This window comes from Astyanax mexicanus, chromosome 2 (assembly GCF_023375975.1).
Source record: "Astyanax mexicanus isolate ESR-SI-001 chromosome 2, AstMex3_surface, whole genome shotgun sequence".
NCBI lineage: Eukaryota > Metazoa > Chordata > Actinopteri > Characiformes > Acestrorhamphidae > Astyanax > Astyanax mexicanus.
In genome coordinates this window covers 71,749,818-71,767,654 of record NC_064409.1, presented here as the reverse complement: position 1 = coordinate 71,767,654, position 17,837 = coordinate 71,749,818, and the positions used below count along the sequence as shown (strand labels likewise).

At 38.5% G+C, this 17,837-nt stretch overlaps 1 protein-coding gene across 1 annotated transcript in view; it reads left to right on the top strand.

Annotated features, from left to right (window-relative positions):
* Positions 1–15,707, top strand: part of atp7a (ATPase copper transporting alpha) — a 47,024-nt gene extending 31,317 nt beyond the window's left edge. Inside the window, exons 16-23 of the mRNA XM_022671999.2 lie at positions 87–269; positions 363–573; positions 2,627–2,773; positions 3,747–3,889; positions 6,031–6,234; positions 6,931–7,048; positions 9,216–9,318; positions 11,227–15,707. Of these exons, the coding sequence (XP_022527720.2) occupies positions 87–269; positions 363–573; positions 2,627–2,773; positions 3,747–3,889; positions 6,031–6,234; positions 6,931–7,048; positions 9,216–9,318; positions 11,227–11,500 (1,383 nt within the window). The 3' untranslated portion in view covers positions 11,501–15,707. The remainder of the gene's footprint in view (positions 1–86; positions 270–362; positions 574–2,626; positions 2,774–3,746; positions 3,890–6,030; positions 6,235–6,930; positions 7,049–9,215; positions 9,319–11,226) is intronic.
* The last annotated feature ends 2,130 nt before the right edge of the window (positions 15,708–17,837 follow it).

Here is a 17,837-nt window from a genome sequence, read left to right as displayed (position 1 = left end):
AATTTCTTAATCAAAGTTTTATGGGGATTCTTGCAATATCTGTTCTCTGCCAAAAATATGACTTTTTTTTTTCCTCTTTCTCTCAGATTCAGTCTGTGGTTTTTGATAAAACTGGCACCATCACATATGGAGCTCCTAAGGTGGTGCAGGTGAAGATTTTGGTGGAGGGAAACCGAATGCCTCGCTCCAAACTTCTGGCCATTGTTGGCACGGCGGAGAACAACAGCGAGCATCCACTCGGGGCAGCAATCACCCGCTTCTGTAAACAGGTCTGTCCTTTAGATTAGTACCTCTGTTTATCCTGTATCTGATTGTGTTGAGTAGTGTTTAACTTGGTTTCACTGTGTAACCTGTGCTTTCAGGAGCTGGGCACAGAGATGCTGGGCACCTGCACAGATTTCCAGGCTGTGCCAGGCTGTGGCATCAGGTGTCATGTGAGCAACACTGAGAACCTGGTAAAGAGGGAGGACAGTGATGGGGAGGAGAACCAGCGCAATGCCATCCTGGTGCAGATCAGTGACCCCAGAGCCAGTTCCAACGCACATCCCCTCATTATGGACCCGGAGCCACTCAGTGAGTCCTACAGCATGAATCTAAACTAACACTAAAACCCAAATGTTCCTCACAGAAAAAAGTACCAGCTAGGCCTGTTCATAATAATAATTTTTCTTGGACAATATATGGTCATTTTATGACCATATTCTTATAAAAAGATAATAAAATAGCATAGTAATAAAATGACAGCCTTTTTTAATGCAATGAATGAATATTCACATACCTGATGAATAAAAATAAACATTTTTTTTAATCAGTGTCAAAATACCAGCTCAATTATTGTTCATAGATTGATTAATAAATTAATATTATTCATGTTAGTGGTGTCAATCGATAAAAATAATTTAATCAGATTAATTGCAACAATATTGTGTGATTAACTGCCATTAATCGCACTTGTTCTTCTTAAGACGCACATTTTTATAATATTCAAACGTAAATAACGGAATAAATGTACAAAATGTAAAATTCAATTATATTTATATTAGTGTTGTCAATTAAAATACTAGTATATACATACTTGTATGTTTGATGGGAGATAAAGGCAACATGGGACGCTGGAATAAAGAAAGTATTATGAATTGAATAGAGGAAGCTTTTTTTTACTTTATTGTAAACATCTCAGTTTAGTTGTAAGGATTTCTGAATTAGAACTTAATTTGCTGAGTATAAAAGAGTGTTTTCACACCTGTAGTTGTGAAAGTTTCTATGGTCTTGGTCAGTTGATGAGTTTGTTTATTTGGAGAGTGTTTCTCCCTCTGTTTGGTTTGGTTTCACACAGGTATAAACCTAAACCACACAAGCACATTGTCTCCTCTGATTGGTCAGAGCTGTCTGGCATGGGAGCAAGAAAGTAAATATAGTAAGAAGATTCTGTGTTCCAGAGTGTGTATCTGTGCAGTGTGAAGCTGCTTTAACACAGAACGCACTTTAACTGAAAATTTGCCACTGCGCTTTCAAACACAGTGTTTTCAATAGGACGTGCAGCACAGCTGCAAGCAGTGAATGCTGAATGGAGGAGAAGCAGCGGCAGCATTTGTTCATTGCAATATATTATCTGACAAATATATCAGATTAAACTGCACTTTATTAACAGTTTAGTTCAATTATAAAGGAGTATATTTGATAGCTGGGACAGGTTGAGACCAGATCACGTGCTGACCACAATCAAACCGTTTCAGAGCTATTGTCTTTTGGACCGGACCGAGAAACCCATGCATTAGGTGGGGGCAGGACAGATTATGTCAGAAGTTGGGGTCAAACTAATAATAACGCACAACAGATTCCAAATTAATCGTATGCATTTACACTTTAATGCTGACAGCCCTAATCCTTATATTTTACAGTAAGTCGATAATGCAATTGTTGTGACAGGCCAAGAAACAGCCATATCAATATACAAGCTCCCACAGTGAATATCATAGATGTCCAATTAAAAACATGTATCTCTATTTTTGTAGATTTTTAGTTTACTACATAATTTGAACATATATAATGTCCCTTACACTGTGTTAAAGTCCTTGATGAACGAACCAATAGAAATTCTTTAAAATTACCAAAAATAAACTCCTTTTACATTGACTTCCATTAAAGTTAAGGAAGATTTTATCTCTCTTTTGTAAGGATGCTGTTTTTGGAGATACATGTTTTTCATTGGATAGGGACAATATATAATGTATTTTTTGTGGGTGTGTCTACATGACACTAATCTTGATTATTAATGATTGTGCTTACAAAAATTAAGTATTATTGTGTATAAAAAGTGTGGTGTTCTGTGATTTTTTATATAATTTGATCATTAATGGACAAATGGCATTTAGTAGTTAATAAATAATAACTTTAAAAACAGTGTTTACTTCATTGTAATTCTTAAGTAAAAGATATGCATACTTGTTGGGGCAGCACTGAGGGCTTTTCAGATTAAAAGTTCTCCACATTAAAATATTTATATGCCATATATTATTCATGTCTGTGGAGTCTCTACTGTAATTGTGATGTCTATAGATTTATAGCTTTATGAGTGAAGCTAAAGCTAGATGAGTGAACCTGTTCTGTTAATCTGTTCTGTTAGCTCTGGTCCAGTCAGCCTCGTACACAGTGCTGATTGGGAACAGGGAGTGGATGAGACGCAATGCTCTGCACATTCGGCCTGATGTGGACGAGGCCATGACGGAACACGAGAGGAGGGGCCGCACTGCTGTACTTGTTGCTGTGGACGGTTAGTGCAAAACCATTAACCCATAAATACTCTAACTTTTTAAAAAGACAGTGCAAGTTTATTTCGATAGCACCCTTTATACACTAAGGCAATTCAAGGTGCTTTACACCAGAGAAAAAAAAGAGAGCTGCAAGACATTATAGTTAAAAGAATAAAAACTAATAACAAATTTAAATAAAAAATATTAACATGAAATGTAAAGATCTCATTCCATCGTTTTTTATTTTATTTTAAAATGTCTAGTACTAGAGACCACAGTGAAAAAAGTGCGCTGGTGTTTCTATTTAGCCCTGCTTTATTCGGCTTCAGCACTGTCTGTCGGAGGTCCGGAGCCAAGGTGGGCGAGACCATAAAGTCGCTGGTTGACGTCGGCTTCTGAGCCTTTCCTGATTGACTCGTTTTTCTGAGAAATTTTATTTTTTAGACAGCGGAGACTGAGGAAGAGTTTCATATGCAGCATCATATACAACTCAGAGAGACCTATAGTATTTCACAAAGAACATTTTCGCAGGAGACCTTTACGACTTAAGTTAAAATGAAAACAAATTGAAATACAAGAAATAAATAAATAATTAAGGATTAGTAGTGTGCAAAAATAGAGCAAGATAAACAGTTTGAAAAAATAAACAGAAACAAGATAACTGTTTTCAGCTTGTTCTTATAAAAGAGGTTACAGTCTGAGCACATTTTACAGCTTCTGGGAGATGCCAGCTGACTGCAGCATAATGGCTAAAAGCTGCCTCGCCATGTTTAGTTCTGGTTGTCTAAAACTAAAACATGTAGCTCTTACTTTTGCTCTTTTTTATGGTTTTGAAGAGTGTGTGGATAAACAGCACTGAATAAAATATTTGCTTAACTATTCTATTTCTATTTCTATTCTTTATTTAGAGTGTATAACAGTTTGTTAATTATAAATGTTGTTATTATGTGTAGTAAAAAAACACCTGTGCGTTTTTTTGTTATATTTGATCAGGTGAGCTGTGTGCCATGGTTGCTATAGCGGATACAGTAAAGCCGGAGGCTGAGCTAGCTGTTCACACTCTTACCTCCATGGGTCTGGAAGTGGTGCTGATGACCGGCGACAACAGCAAAACTGCACGAGCCATCGCTGCACAGGTACAGTACTCTCTGTTTAGCAAATGTAGTAAGTAATATTAAGGTTTCTGCTCTATTGCCTTGGTAAGTGTGTAGCAGTGCAGTTGAATTGATTTCCAGCAGGTGGCGCCATTCCTCTGCATAGTACATTACTCTGTGCAGAGTACTGAGTTTTTTGTCTATTAAGCACATTGTTAAAAAGCATTTTCTCTCAGGAGTAAGAGAGTTTTTACTATAAAAACTTCAGCTCATATTAGAACAGATACAGGTAAACATAAATACTGTAAAAAGACACAAATATTTCTTTCAAGTCTGAAGAATAAAGCTTGAAAAAAAGCAACAGACATTGAGTTAACACCCATAGTCAGCTCCCTAGCTGTCTTCAGCTCAACTGATTTACCATCATTAAGCTTTGATTTGCCAATAATAAGTATAGATAATACTAATCTCTCATGAAAAGAGCTTTGGATATGTTTAAATGAACACAGTGATGTAAAACTGTGAGACATTGTATGAATGTTATTTATTTTAATTATTTATACCAATATTAGTGACTTAGTGAGTAAATAACCACTTACTGCCCAAATAAGGAGCTTTTTCAGTCATAGTTTATAAAGGTAATTAAAACATACATATATACACAACCTTATGGACCCTTTTTCCCAAGCAGGAATGAGGCCTTGTGCTAGACTAAATTCCCCATTTAAACTGCTGTGTAGTCAAAGACTAGTATTAATCATTGTGTGGAAAACTGCCTCTATAAGTTCATTTTAGTTTATATCTGGAGTCATATTTATTTTGTATACAACATACCTAGATAAAATAACAAAACTCAACGTAAGGGAAAACATAAAAACAAATATAAAAAACGCTAACAATATAACAAAATATAAGAAATCCTGATGGCAAGACAGAATAGAACACTCAAATTCCTGAGAGAAAAAATGTTTTTTTTTTTTTAATTGGGCCTTAAAATATCTACTGTGGGTAATTCCTTAATAAAAAGGAATTGCCTGGAGTGGTTGCCTTTGAATGTCAGCAGAGAGAAAGAGGGATATCTAAAAAAGCTAGTGGTTGGAGAAGAGAAGAGTGTAAGGGGTCAAATTAAGTTGAAGGAGGTTGGCCATGGAAAGCTTTAAAAACAAACAGTTAAGCTTTAAATTCCACTCTGTATTTTACAAACAGTAACAGGGGTAAAGCAAGTTGCTGTAGTCAACATGAGGGGATATAAATGCATGGATAACTGTTTTCAGGTACTCAAAAGACAAGATTCTTTTGAGAAACTTCCTCTAATAAGTGCTAATTTGTTTTTCTATATTTTTCGCACTATAAGGTGAACCAGATTATAAGGGGCATTTTCGGTAAATGTCTATTTTCTATTTTCATACATAAGGCGCATTGGATTATAAGGTGCATTATGTGACAATAGCAAGGAACAGGGATGTGGCCATGTTTTCCTTCTAGTTCAGCAGTAAAGCTAAGCTAAGTAAACAAAACTGTATTTCTTAAAAACGTAAAGCGCTTCCATTTATTTACAATAAGCTTAAATCTCCAGATTTCCACTGAGGCTGGGTGTAGCAGCATTAGCAGCTAACAGCTAGCGCTAGCCACCTGGCGGCACTACACTGAGGAACCCTAAGTGTTCCAGTATGCCAGGGAGATATTAGCTAGCGATTCGTCCCACGTAGCTTATTTTAACACTGTAAACGTGCAGACTACAGTCCAGCATACTCGCCTCTGAATGAGGAAAGAGCTAGCTAGCACTTAGTGTGGTTAGCGGGTAATGCTAATGCTAATCGGGGTTAGCAGCAGGCTACAGGGAGATAATACTCACCTCCGGACGGGGGAAAGAGCTAGTGCTTAGCGCAGTTAGCGGGTAATGCTAGTACTGCTGGAGAACTGAACTGAAACTTCTGTATTATGCTGTGCTTCAGTGGAGTTGCTTTACTGCTTCTTACAACCTGACTGATAAAATTAATACATAAGGTGCACCGGATTATAAGGCGCATATATTTGACATTATTTGACAAAGGCCACAGCTCATAGGCTAAAACTTGTATAACCCTACCAGATTCAAATGATTTAAATTGATTACTGATTATTGTTTTGTCAGTAATTCTTCTATATATACAGTGGCTGAATATACTCTGCTGTCTGCACAGGTTGGCATCAGGAAGGTGTTTGCGGAAGTGCTGCCCTCTCACAAGGTGGCTAAAGTAGAGCAGCTGCAGCAGGCTGGGAAGCGGGTGGCCATGGTGGGCGATGGAGTGAACGACTCTCCTGCACTAGCAATGGCAGACGTGGGCATCGCCATCGGCACAGGCACTGATGTGGCTATTGAAGCAGCTGACGTTGTGCTAATCAGGGTGAGAGCTCTCAGTCTGGTTTATACCTTGGACTGAACCCTAGGGATGTGCCATATCGCATCGTACGCAATAATGCCAATAACATTTTTGAATATCGTGAACGATATTATCGTGAATTATCGTGCCATATCACCCACCCCTAATAATTACATCAGGGTACTACTTTTTTTTTTTACTGTTTTTAGCAAAATAAAAATGTACACTGTTCTTATTTCCCATTATATATCTACTAGAGACAGATTGTATCTGCCCAGTATCATTTATTTTACTTTAATCCTGGATATATATGGAGATATTTTGAGTGCATTATTATTAGTATCATGACATTCTGGATCATTGACTTCTGTTTCAAATCTGATAAAATTCTTGTATTTTTAATATCTCAGTTAAGGGTGTGCCATATCATATGCAATAATAAAATGTAATTATCATTTTGTTGCAGTAGTGTATTTTTGAAATATATATTTTATTAATTCATTGTTTTTGTCATATCTACAAAAGTATTATCGCGAAAATACTATGAAATATTGTGATATTATTTTAGGGCCATATTGCCCACCCCTACTAAACACTGAGATCAAAGCAGGAGTTTTTATTAGCTTTTATGTGCTATATTAAACATAGTTAAACATCTTCATTGCTGTTTACTGACTGATAAAGTGTTTCTTTTTGTCTTTTTTATCTGTCTTTTCTCAGAATGATCTTCTTGATGTTGTTGCGAGCATTGATCTCTCAAAAAAGACAGTCAAGCGGATCCGTATAAACTTTGTATTTGCACTAATCTACAATCTTGTGGGAATTCCTATTGCAGCGGGTGAGTGAATGCAAGACATGCATATACAAATGGCATATTGGCAGCTGTCCTATTAGTGTGTCTCAATGCAACTTACAGGGTGCTATTTTACACTCTGTGCAGGGCGTGTCGCAATGTTCATTGATACCTTACACTACGCAAACAGTCTTATTTTCACGCCTTGCACCTGTGTTGTATAATAGCAAAGACGCTTATAAATATGCTGTTCTGGAAGTGAGGTCTGTTCAGGTAAATTTCTGGCGTATTGCTATCTTGGCTATGGAAAACACAGATGCGCCACTGACTGATTTGAACCCTGACAACAGTCACCCCTCAAAATAAAACATTACTGTTATGTTACTGTTAGTAATGTAGTCACTTACCTCTGCTGATAAGCACAGAAGCGCTAAGCCATTAAAATAGCAATCCGCCAACGTCTGAATGCGCCCAAAACACACTCATGATTATTTAAGAGAATTAGTAATCCGTGTATCATTCGTTCATTTGATATTCAATTGAGAATCAAAATCGGAAAATTAAAAAACCAATTCGTTTTTTCGTTTTTTCGTTTTTGAATATAATACCAAAAAACGAATAACGGCTTGTATTTTGTATTTTTATTTGGTTATCCAAACAAAAATTGGAAATTTAAAAAACGGACCAGGAGCCGAATTTGATTTTGATTTTGAACTTGACCCATTTGTGTGCCCCGGAAGTTACTGATTTGTTTATTCTTGGTGGGTTTCTGTTGCGCGGGAGTTCACTGCAGTGTTATCTACACAGTCTGTATTGCTGTAGGCTTTGGATGGAGTTGAGGATGGAGAGTTTTATCTTGTTCAGAGGAACTAAACGCGTTGCAGTGAAAGAAGACGATATGACAACAGAAAATACATGTCTTTTTCGCTTAAGGTCGTGTTGAACACAGAACCTTCTAACACTCATTGCAGAACATCGCTGGATCCCCATTTGCTGCAACGTGCACGAAATCTCTTCATGCGTCTTACCACCTTCAAAAAGATCTTTAATTAGGCCAGAATGTGGTTCCAGTCCGGCCATGCTGCCTACAGCAATACAGACTGTGTAGATAACACTGCAGTGAACTCCCGCGCAACAGAAACCCACCAAGAATAAACAAATCAGTAACTTCCGGGGCACACAAATGGGTCAAGTTCAAAATCAAAATCAAATTCGGCTCCTGGTCCGTTTTTTAAATTTCCAATTTTTGTTTGGATAACCAAATAAAAATACAAAATACAAGCCGTTATTCGTTTTTTGGTATTATATTCAAAAACGAAAAAACGAAAAAACGAATTGGTTTTTTAATTTTCCGATTTTGATTCTCAATTGAATATCAAATGAACGAATGATACACGGATTATTAGTGCATGTCTTTTCCTGTCATTAACGATAGCAAAGACTTGCTGACACAACCTAAATCAAGCTTCACAGTGCACAGTTGACCACTCATCTATAAATCACTAAAGTAGGGCCCACAGTCTTACAGAAGAGTTGGGAATTGCTGTTTATTTGACCCATTTTGTGGATTGTCTTAGTTTTCGGATAAGTGAACACATCCTCTACTGAGAAAACAAACGTTTTATTCTCAATATTTAATTATTTTAGTCACTTCACAAAACAGAACAATAACTAAATACAAAATGACAACATTACTAAATACAAAGTCATCCAGCTTCAGATTTGACACTACATGTGGGAATAATATTTATTTTTAAAATGCTAGTTTAAAAGGCTACATTTTTTTTAACTGTTCAAAATCTACTTTCTATATGAAAATCCCCAGAACAGTGAAACCTTTGTCTCTAGAATTTAAATATGATAATCTGCACATTTTAGACTCAATTTCTAATAATTTCTAAAATTAAAGTATTAAAAAGACTGTGTAGTAGTGTGTGTGTGTGTGTGTGTGTGTTTACTTAAAACAAGACATTTGTCCAAGAGTGCTAAAACTTTGAAACTGGATCTCAAATTGTTCAAATTAACAACAGGTAAATATTGTTTATTAGTAATTGGTTGTTAAGTAACGCAGTAGCATTATCAGTAAACCCCAGTGATTTAAAGCAGCTGTCTGCTCATATGAGTATAGAACAGTCTGGTCTCATTAGCCCTGTATTAAATGAGATCTTGTGTACTGTGATCCAGGTGTATTAATAGCTGCTTTTGTCTGCAGGTGTTTTTATGCCAATAGGTCTGGTGCTGCAGCCCTGGATGGGCTCTGCTGCCATGGCAGCCTCTTCAGTCTCTGTGGTCCTCTCCTCCCTGCTGCTCAAATGGTGAGTGTATCTAAGCTGCAAGAACACAGTCTGCCTGAAACACAGCTCATTGGGACTGTGAGTCTGTGCTGTGTTCAGTGCTGTTGGAACAGATTTTCCTACTTTCCTGTTTACTGTCTATTCACGTATATATCTTCACTCACATATTTCATAATCCAGCGTTACAATGACTTTCCGAACGTTCAGGTCAAGGAAGGTAATTCCCTAAAATGATCAGTATAAAAAGTTTAATTACTACTACTACTACTAAATTAACTCTGTTTGTTTATTTTAAATATAAATGTTACAAGACATATCTAGACCTATTACAATGAGGTGTACAAGTGGGTCATAAATATAAATCTGTATATAAGGAAGAACCTGTAAAGAAGTAGATTTGGATGTTTATATTCTTGTTGCAAATTTACTAAAACAGTGGGGTTTTTTTATTCGCCGACTTTAAGCAATGTTATACAGGTAGATTTAGAAAGAAATAAATATTTTATATATCCAATTAATGCCATAGAGGTTTAATATAATTTAATAAAATTAAGGGCATTTCCACACTTGAAGTTAGTGTCTCTGGTCTGAATAAGTTGAGCTTGTTTACTTGAAGTGTTTCTCCCTCAGTTTGATTTGTTTTTACACAGGTATAAACCTAAATTCAGCAAAATGCACCCCAACAAACCATGTAAACACATTGTCTCCTCTGACGGATCAGAGTTCTCTGATGCAGGACCAAAAAAGAAAATAAAGCAAGAGGCTCCTGTGTCACAGTTCCAGCGCATATAGTTTTAAAACTTTCAAACAAAGTGTTTTTAATAGCTAGCATGGCTAGCATCCGAATCACATGGACGTGAGGGACCGCACACAACAGCTTTGCATGGAGCAACAGCAGAGACAGTGTTTGTTCATAGCTATGGTAATAAATCAGTTTAAACTGCACCTGCACAGCCGTTTTGCTTAAATAGTTTGGTGAGTCAAGCGAACCACTCCAGAACCCAACCAAGACCACCTCCTTTCACGGGTGTCGGTGGGATTGTATTGATCAAACCAAAGTCTGTATTACAGGATCAACTAGTGCTGGTGTAAAACACGCTAAAAGTGGAGATTGTTCTAGTCAGTAGTCAGTGTCTATATAAGGAATGTTTCCTTGTAATTGCAGAATTATCAACATAACATAAAACATTACTCTTGTCCAAATTCCTTTCCATAGTCTAGTGTAAGTTTTACCTTTTATAGATCACATTTTCTGTAATTGAAATATAATTATTATGCATTTATCAGCTGGGCTATAATTTTTTTATTGTAATAAAACTGTTCTGCACAGAGTGCATCTAAAACGTGTAGAGAGCTTTAAGTTTGTTTTATTAAAACCAAAATATTGCTAAACTGTGCTTTTCATTTAGGCAGTAGGGGTCATACTGTAGGCATCTCAAGATAAAAGATTCCAGTAATTAAAAGATAAATTATTGTTGTTCAATCACCTTCCGATTTTCTTCAAATGTTACATATCAAACTTTATCTACATTAATGCAGCATCAAATGACTGATTTCTATGTGTAGATGTAGTGAATTTAAAGGCATCCTGAGCAGAGAATGAAGTCACACACCCTCTGTGTGTGTGTTCTCTGCTCTTTGTTTTTATAGTTGGTCTGGCCGCATGCATGTTAGTCCCACCCTGTGGAAGAGTTGGCCCTCTCCACGTTGTGTTTTGCCCTCCCCAAGAGGCAAGGCGGTGAACGCCCACACTGCACTGTGCATGCAAGAGGGTGGAGTGCAGTACGCAACATTCAGGTGTATTATAAGCCCGGTTGTACTTGGTAACAGTAGAACTATGCATATCGTGCAGGAGCAAATCAATACCATTCAGTTTGTTTTTTAAACACGTCTAATCATGTGGTCTTCTCTTATTTTCTGTCTCAATAGTTACAACAAACCCAGTGCGGAGAAGCTGGAGCTGCAGCTAGCCGGGCTTCGCAGGCAGGGCAGCCTATCAGACGTCAGCGTTCACATCGGCATGGGGGAGCTGCGGCGCCAGTCGCCCAAACTGAGCCTGCTGGACAGACTGGTCAACTACAGCCGAGCCTCCATCAACTCCCTGCGCTCGGACAAGCACTCGCTCAACAGCATGGCCCTGAGCGAGCCCGATAAACACTCGCTGCTCATCGCCGGAGCCCACTGTGAGGAGGAGATGGTCTGAGGGGGCGGGGCTCCGAGCAGCAGTGCTCCAATGATTCATCATCAGGAGCTGCATGGCTTCTTTTCACACCTCAGTGCCTGCAGAGCAGTGGAGAGACCAAAGCTCAGTCCCTGGAGTCTCATCCCCAGATCTCATCCACCTGCCCACCTGTCCTGTCCACCATATCCGCCAGTACCACTGCGCCAGCCAGTCCCTCCCAAGGCCTGGTGGGAGCTGGGAGGTCGGGGGTTGTGAGGCTGTGGAGAATATGCGAGAATATCAGTGTCTTTTTCGTCTTCTCAGTGCAAATTTAATTTATTTGCGTCGCTCAAGCATTAGAGAAGCGTGTGTGAGCGCATGTGCAATGGTCACGTGGCTGTTTTGTAATGACAATCTACTACTTACCGACCAAAAGAAATGGGACGTGCCATGGGCTGATATGGAAGTCTTTTATTTCTGTGGAGAGAGAAAAATGACTTCGTTTATTATTCTGTTTTAGGATTGTAATGGAAAGTATATTTATGATATCCTTTATTTATACTTTATCATGTTAGTAATGGAACAAAGGATGTTATTAAGAGATATTATTATAATTTTATTATTTATCCAAATATTTTCCACTTCCTTTCTCTCCGTACTTGAATGGGAGTGATGTAGTACAGTAGGAAATGAGAGAATTGCCTAGAGTATCAATCAATCAGTAGAATAATAGCTACAGTAAGTAATTAAAACACACACACACACACATACATACACACATACAGTAGTTACACTTGCCATTGCCAGGGTTCTTAACCTGGTGCTCTCTATCGCTCATTCATCATTGGGACTTTTATAATAAATTATCTGACAAAAAAACAAACAAAAAAAACATTCCAAAGAAAGCATCCTGCCTCACGTCTTACATCTCAGAGGAGGAAGCGGAGGTTCTGGACACAGAGCAAGAGATAGCCTGGATAATTAGCATGGAAAAAATATCCTGCAAGTCCTGCAAGGGTTCTCTCTTGAGCATTTATGTGCACACGCGGAACGTGGACCTCTCTGATGAGCCGATTGATGCAGGAGAAGAGTGAAAACAAATATATCTTGATGTTTAGAGCTGATATTTAGTGGATTTCCATCAGCTATGCCTTCCAGTTCAGCGGGTCAGCTGTAAATGTGTAAATGACAATATGGCAGCATCAATATAGCAATCTCAAGTGCTTCAGACATTCTTATGGTTGCTTTCTAAGTGTTTTGGCAACATAGTGCATCAGAACACAGATAGGTCTAAGAGAGTGGTCAGAAAGAAAATCTGACTTACTTGTTTGTGCTGGTGCCAATTTGTGAAGAAAGAAAAAGTAATGAAACTTAAGATTCTTAAGATTCAGACCCCTTCCACACTTTTTTTTTAAGACAAATTGATTTTCTGCATTTTTTTTAATTATTATTTTCTTTTCAATTCACACAAAATTAAAAATGCTTGTATGAGCAGACTACCCCTGTATGGGCTGACAGTACCGCTAAAAAGAGAGATCAACACACCATGAAAAAAGTAGAAAATGTTCATAATATAACAGTATTACATTTATTCAAATGTGTAAATCTGACATCTATTTTTATCTGTATGTAGGCACTTTAATTTTATGACTTATATCATTCATTATTTAAAGAGTTAGGAGACTTTTGAGATTCAGCCAGAAACATGCTTGCATGCATTATGACGTCAGCATTTTCATAAACCTCTCTTTTCCCTCTCCACTCGATAATGCTGAAAACTGAGTTATAAAGATATCTCCACTTTGAAAAGGGCATTATCAAAAAGCTCTGTTTTTAGTATGTGGATAAACTCTCCTCACTAAATAATGACTTACTGATTACTTGGTGATCACACACACACACACACTAAAGAGGCTGACTGGGAGCATTGTGAAGGACAGATAAGAAATGTATAAGATACTTATGACATTGTCAAAAGCTAAATATGATGTGTTTTGTGGTGTTGTAATGGATAAATGAGAGGAAACTGGCGAGACACAAAGGGGGTCATGTGACATAAAACACTAATAAGCCATGAATAGCTTTTAAATCACTCAGCCAAAGACGCTGGCATGATCACTGCTTAAATGAACTCAGTTGACTTAATTTATATTATAATAATTTGAATTTGTTGGACTTGGAGAATGCAGGCTCTCAAAGTTCACTGTGTAGACAGTGTAACCTAACAGGTGGCTCTACTGTATCACTCTGAGGTAAAATTGTCTGCAGGAGAGCTAGTTCTACACTGCTAGGCCCAATCCTATTTCACCCACCATGTACCCCTACCCCTTCTTTTCTAGTGTAACCCTTCCCATTGGAACAGAGTTAGAAGGGAAGGGAGTGAAATCCTCTACCTAATAATTGGGACAACCATTCAAGCCCCCGATAGATACATCAGCAGGAGTGCTAAAGTTTAGTAGTTTAGTAAACTAGTTAACTTTAGCATTTTAGCATTATATGTCTTCAGAATGTGGGGAGATGGTACAGAAATTAATTATTATTGTCCATTTCTTAATTCCTCTGTGATGGGGAGCTGAAATTAGCTTTGATTTATTTAATTTTTCCATTTCCATTTTCACCATTTAAGGTGGAACTGGAAAGTTAGCTAGCTAGCTATCTAGCTTCTAAGACAAACTAAGACAAAGTGATCTTTTTCATGCTTGTTATGAAGAATTCGGCCATAAAACATTGAAACTACACATTAAACTATGGCAATATAGTGCTAATCGTCACTTTTAACAAGGAAAATACTTACATTTGTGGGCTTCTAACCAGGGATTCTTATACCCCTCAGTTTGAAGTGTGCATCTGAAAAATCTCTGTATGAAGGGCTTACAAGCCCTATCTGTTTCCCTAACCTACCCCTTCAGCCTAAAGAAAATCAGGACACCCCTACCCCTCGGCGTGCACACTCAAATCAGAGGGGTAGGGCCAATGGGTGAAATGGGATTGGGCCCTGGACTTGTAGACCTCTGGGAATTGTTCCTCATTTGGCTAGAACCGTTTTAATTGATGGGACACTGTTAGGCAGTTGTGCCACTTAGTAGCCCTGACTTATTTATTTACATTAAATATTAGCATAGTTAGCATTTAGCATATTCAGTTATTCTGTTCCTTTTCATTCCTCTTAGTAAAGGATTTTAGGGCATTTAGTGTTAAGCTCACATACACTATATACACACTATATGTCCAAATGTTTGTGGACACCAAATGCACACATGCACACACAGAATGTTTAGTCACTGTAGAGTATTGCCAATAGAATAGGACTCTCTGGAGAAGATTAACATGAACCTACTGGCACTTTGCCTAAAGAAGCAGTGGAACTGTGTTCTCTGAAGTGATGGAGCTCCATTCAGTAATATTGGGATGAGTTGTAGGGGAGTTGGGGGTGAGGTGGGATGGGGATCATCCAACATCCAGACCTTACTAACCTTAAACCCATCATATCCAGAATCAAGCGTCAGTTAGAGTAGTGGAACTGTGTTCTCTGAAATGATAGAGCTCCATCCAGTACATTGTGAGTAGGATAAGTGGGGGTGGTAGAACTAATTCAACATCAGAACCTACCTGACATCAGTGATGCTCTTGTTTTGGCTGAATGCAATCAAATCCTGACAGCCATGTTTCAGCATCTATGTGGATGATACATTAGCAAATTTATCAGTCTACAGGACTTGTCTCCAAAATGCATCAGGCTTGTTTAGATGCTTCTTTGAAAACGTCTTTATTGGCTGTTCCATGAAGGTCATATTCGTGCAGGTATCACTGCACGGTAGAACAGTGCACCACCACCACTCCTGAGTCTACTAAACCTTCCTGAAGGTCTTATAAAGTCACACAGGTTAGAGTTCCACTGTGTAGCAATTTAGTTTGTGAGTATTTAGTTTGTAAAGTACCGAATACATTGATTTGATTTCAGAGAAACCCTGAAGTCACACATACACACTTTGTGAAGTATATAGAGAACTTCTCAAGTACAAGCTTTAAGCTATATTGGCTGCAGTGTGTAAGAAGCAAGTCTATTTTATGAGGTCTCTCAGCCCTACAGTGCGTATTCTCTCCACTCGCTCATTGTCTCCGAACCTTTCCTTCAGAATCGGATGAGTATTGATGGCGGACTTTCCTCTGGGATATGTGCCTTTGTTAAAAAACAATGACCTCGTGAAACGCGGCCGCTCCTCACAGCACCGTGTTCTCACATTACCCTGTGTGAAGAAGAAGAAGGAGAAAATGGGAGTTAGAAGAGGGGAAGCGGTGTTACTGTGCCTTTTTATACTGTGTTCACTGTTTTGAAGGATTTTTTGGAAGGCCACAGAGGAGCAGGTTTACTGAAGTAGGCCTCCCTCCTTCTGCAGAGTCAATGCATTTATGAGTTAGTCTACCGTGGCTTCACTGCACTCGGCTGTTATTTATTGCTCTTCTTGCCGTGTATGTGTTTGTATTTTCGTATGCTGAAGTCTGACTGAAGCTGAGTGAATGTGATGTTTATTACGTGCGTCGGCTGATGTGTGTTTTATAGTTGTAATGCATCAATCTTTCAATAAACTGCAGCTTATCAGCTTCATTCTGTTTGTTTGTTTTTTTGATTGGTGAACGGATATAATATTGTTTATACATTAACATGCCAGTCATGGAAGTCATAGCATTTTATAAATTGATCATGAAGTGTTACTTCAGGAGACAGATTGGGAACATTAGAAAGTTTCAAAAGCTTTTATTTCTATTTTTTTATCCCCATTTTCTCCCCAATTTACACAGCCAATTAGCCAACCCACTCATTAGGACTCCAACTATCACTAGTGATGCCTCAACACCAGGAGGGTGAAGACTAGCGCTTGCCTCCTCCGACACATGTGAAGTCAGGAACCGCCTCTTTTCAATAACATCACAGCGCACTCACCGGAGGAAAGCGCAGCGACTCGGTTCCGATACATCAGCTCACAGATGCCTTGTGTTAATCGACATCACCCTTAGGATGTGAAGAAAGTGCACCATCTACCCACCCAGAGAGAGCAAGGCCAATTGTGCTCTCTCAGGGCTCTGGTAGCTGATGGCAAGCTACATGAACAGGATTCGAACCGGCGATCTCCTAAATACAGTGGCAGCGCTTAGCCTGCTGGACCACTGTGAGCCCACCAACACATGTATAAGCTGTGAGGTGTTATCTTGTGAGTGAGATTAAACACTGCTCAGTGTGCTCATGGCAAGGCAACCTGAATTACTATAGTTCAACCAGAAATACATCACAGAAGGCATTACCACCCACAGTGGACAGCACTGGCAGTAGTTGTTAATGATTGTGACCAGTGGTGTCTGGCTAGAACTGTAAATGCAAACAGTTAAGCATCTATAGAACAAATTATATCCGCACTAAATGCTGAAAACACCACACGCACACCATTGTGGAGCTTCTGTGTGGGGCGTGGCACAAATCATGGGACACAGTGAAAGTTCTTATCTAAGGCTACGTTTACAGTACAAGCCACATTGCTCAATTCAGATTTTTTCCTCAAAACAGATTTGGCTATCTTGATGGTTCACATTCACAAACGTAAGTGATCTGTGTGTAATGTGAACAAATCTGTCCCTGAAACTCCTCACATGCGCACATTGATATGTGGATAAACGTTGCCTTCTTCACTAACCACAAAAAACATCATATTTGAGAGACGACTCGTAGCTTTATAAATGGAAATGAATGAGTTAGCAGCTCATATGTGGAGCATCTTTTGCTGGAGTGGAGAGTAAACAGCTGGTCTGAAGTACATTTTCAGGGCGAGGAGATTAAAAAGGCCAGGCGGTTTGCTTTTGCTGTTTTTGCAGCTATAACTGCACAGCTGCACCAAGAGATGTGTGGGTACGAGAGAGAAGCACGTAGCGCATGCATACAAGCAAAAAGACGCATGAATACCGATTTGACCGTTCACATTCATTTTGCATGTCAATGGATTTTTGCATTTTCAAATCAGATTTGAGTCACTTCCATATGCGGTCCTAAATCGGATAAGTGATACTTATCCGATTTAGGACCGCATATGGAAGTGCATCTAATCTAATTTGAAAAAATCGTATTTCAAATCAAATCAAATTTATTTATATAGCGCTTTTTACAACTGGTGTTGGCACAAAGCAGCTTTACAGAAGCATGATTACCGGACAAAGAATCAGGCAAAAACATTAAACATAGAAAATACAGAATACAGAACCCCCAGTGAGCGCGGAGGCAAGGAAAAACTCCCTCAGAGCTGCAGGAGGAGGAAGAAACCTTGGGAGGACCAAGACTCACATTTAAAGGGGAACCATCCTACCACTGGTCAAACGGCTTTTAAATTAAAAT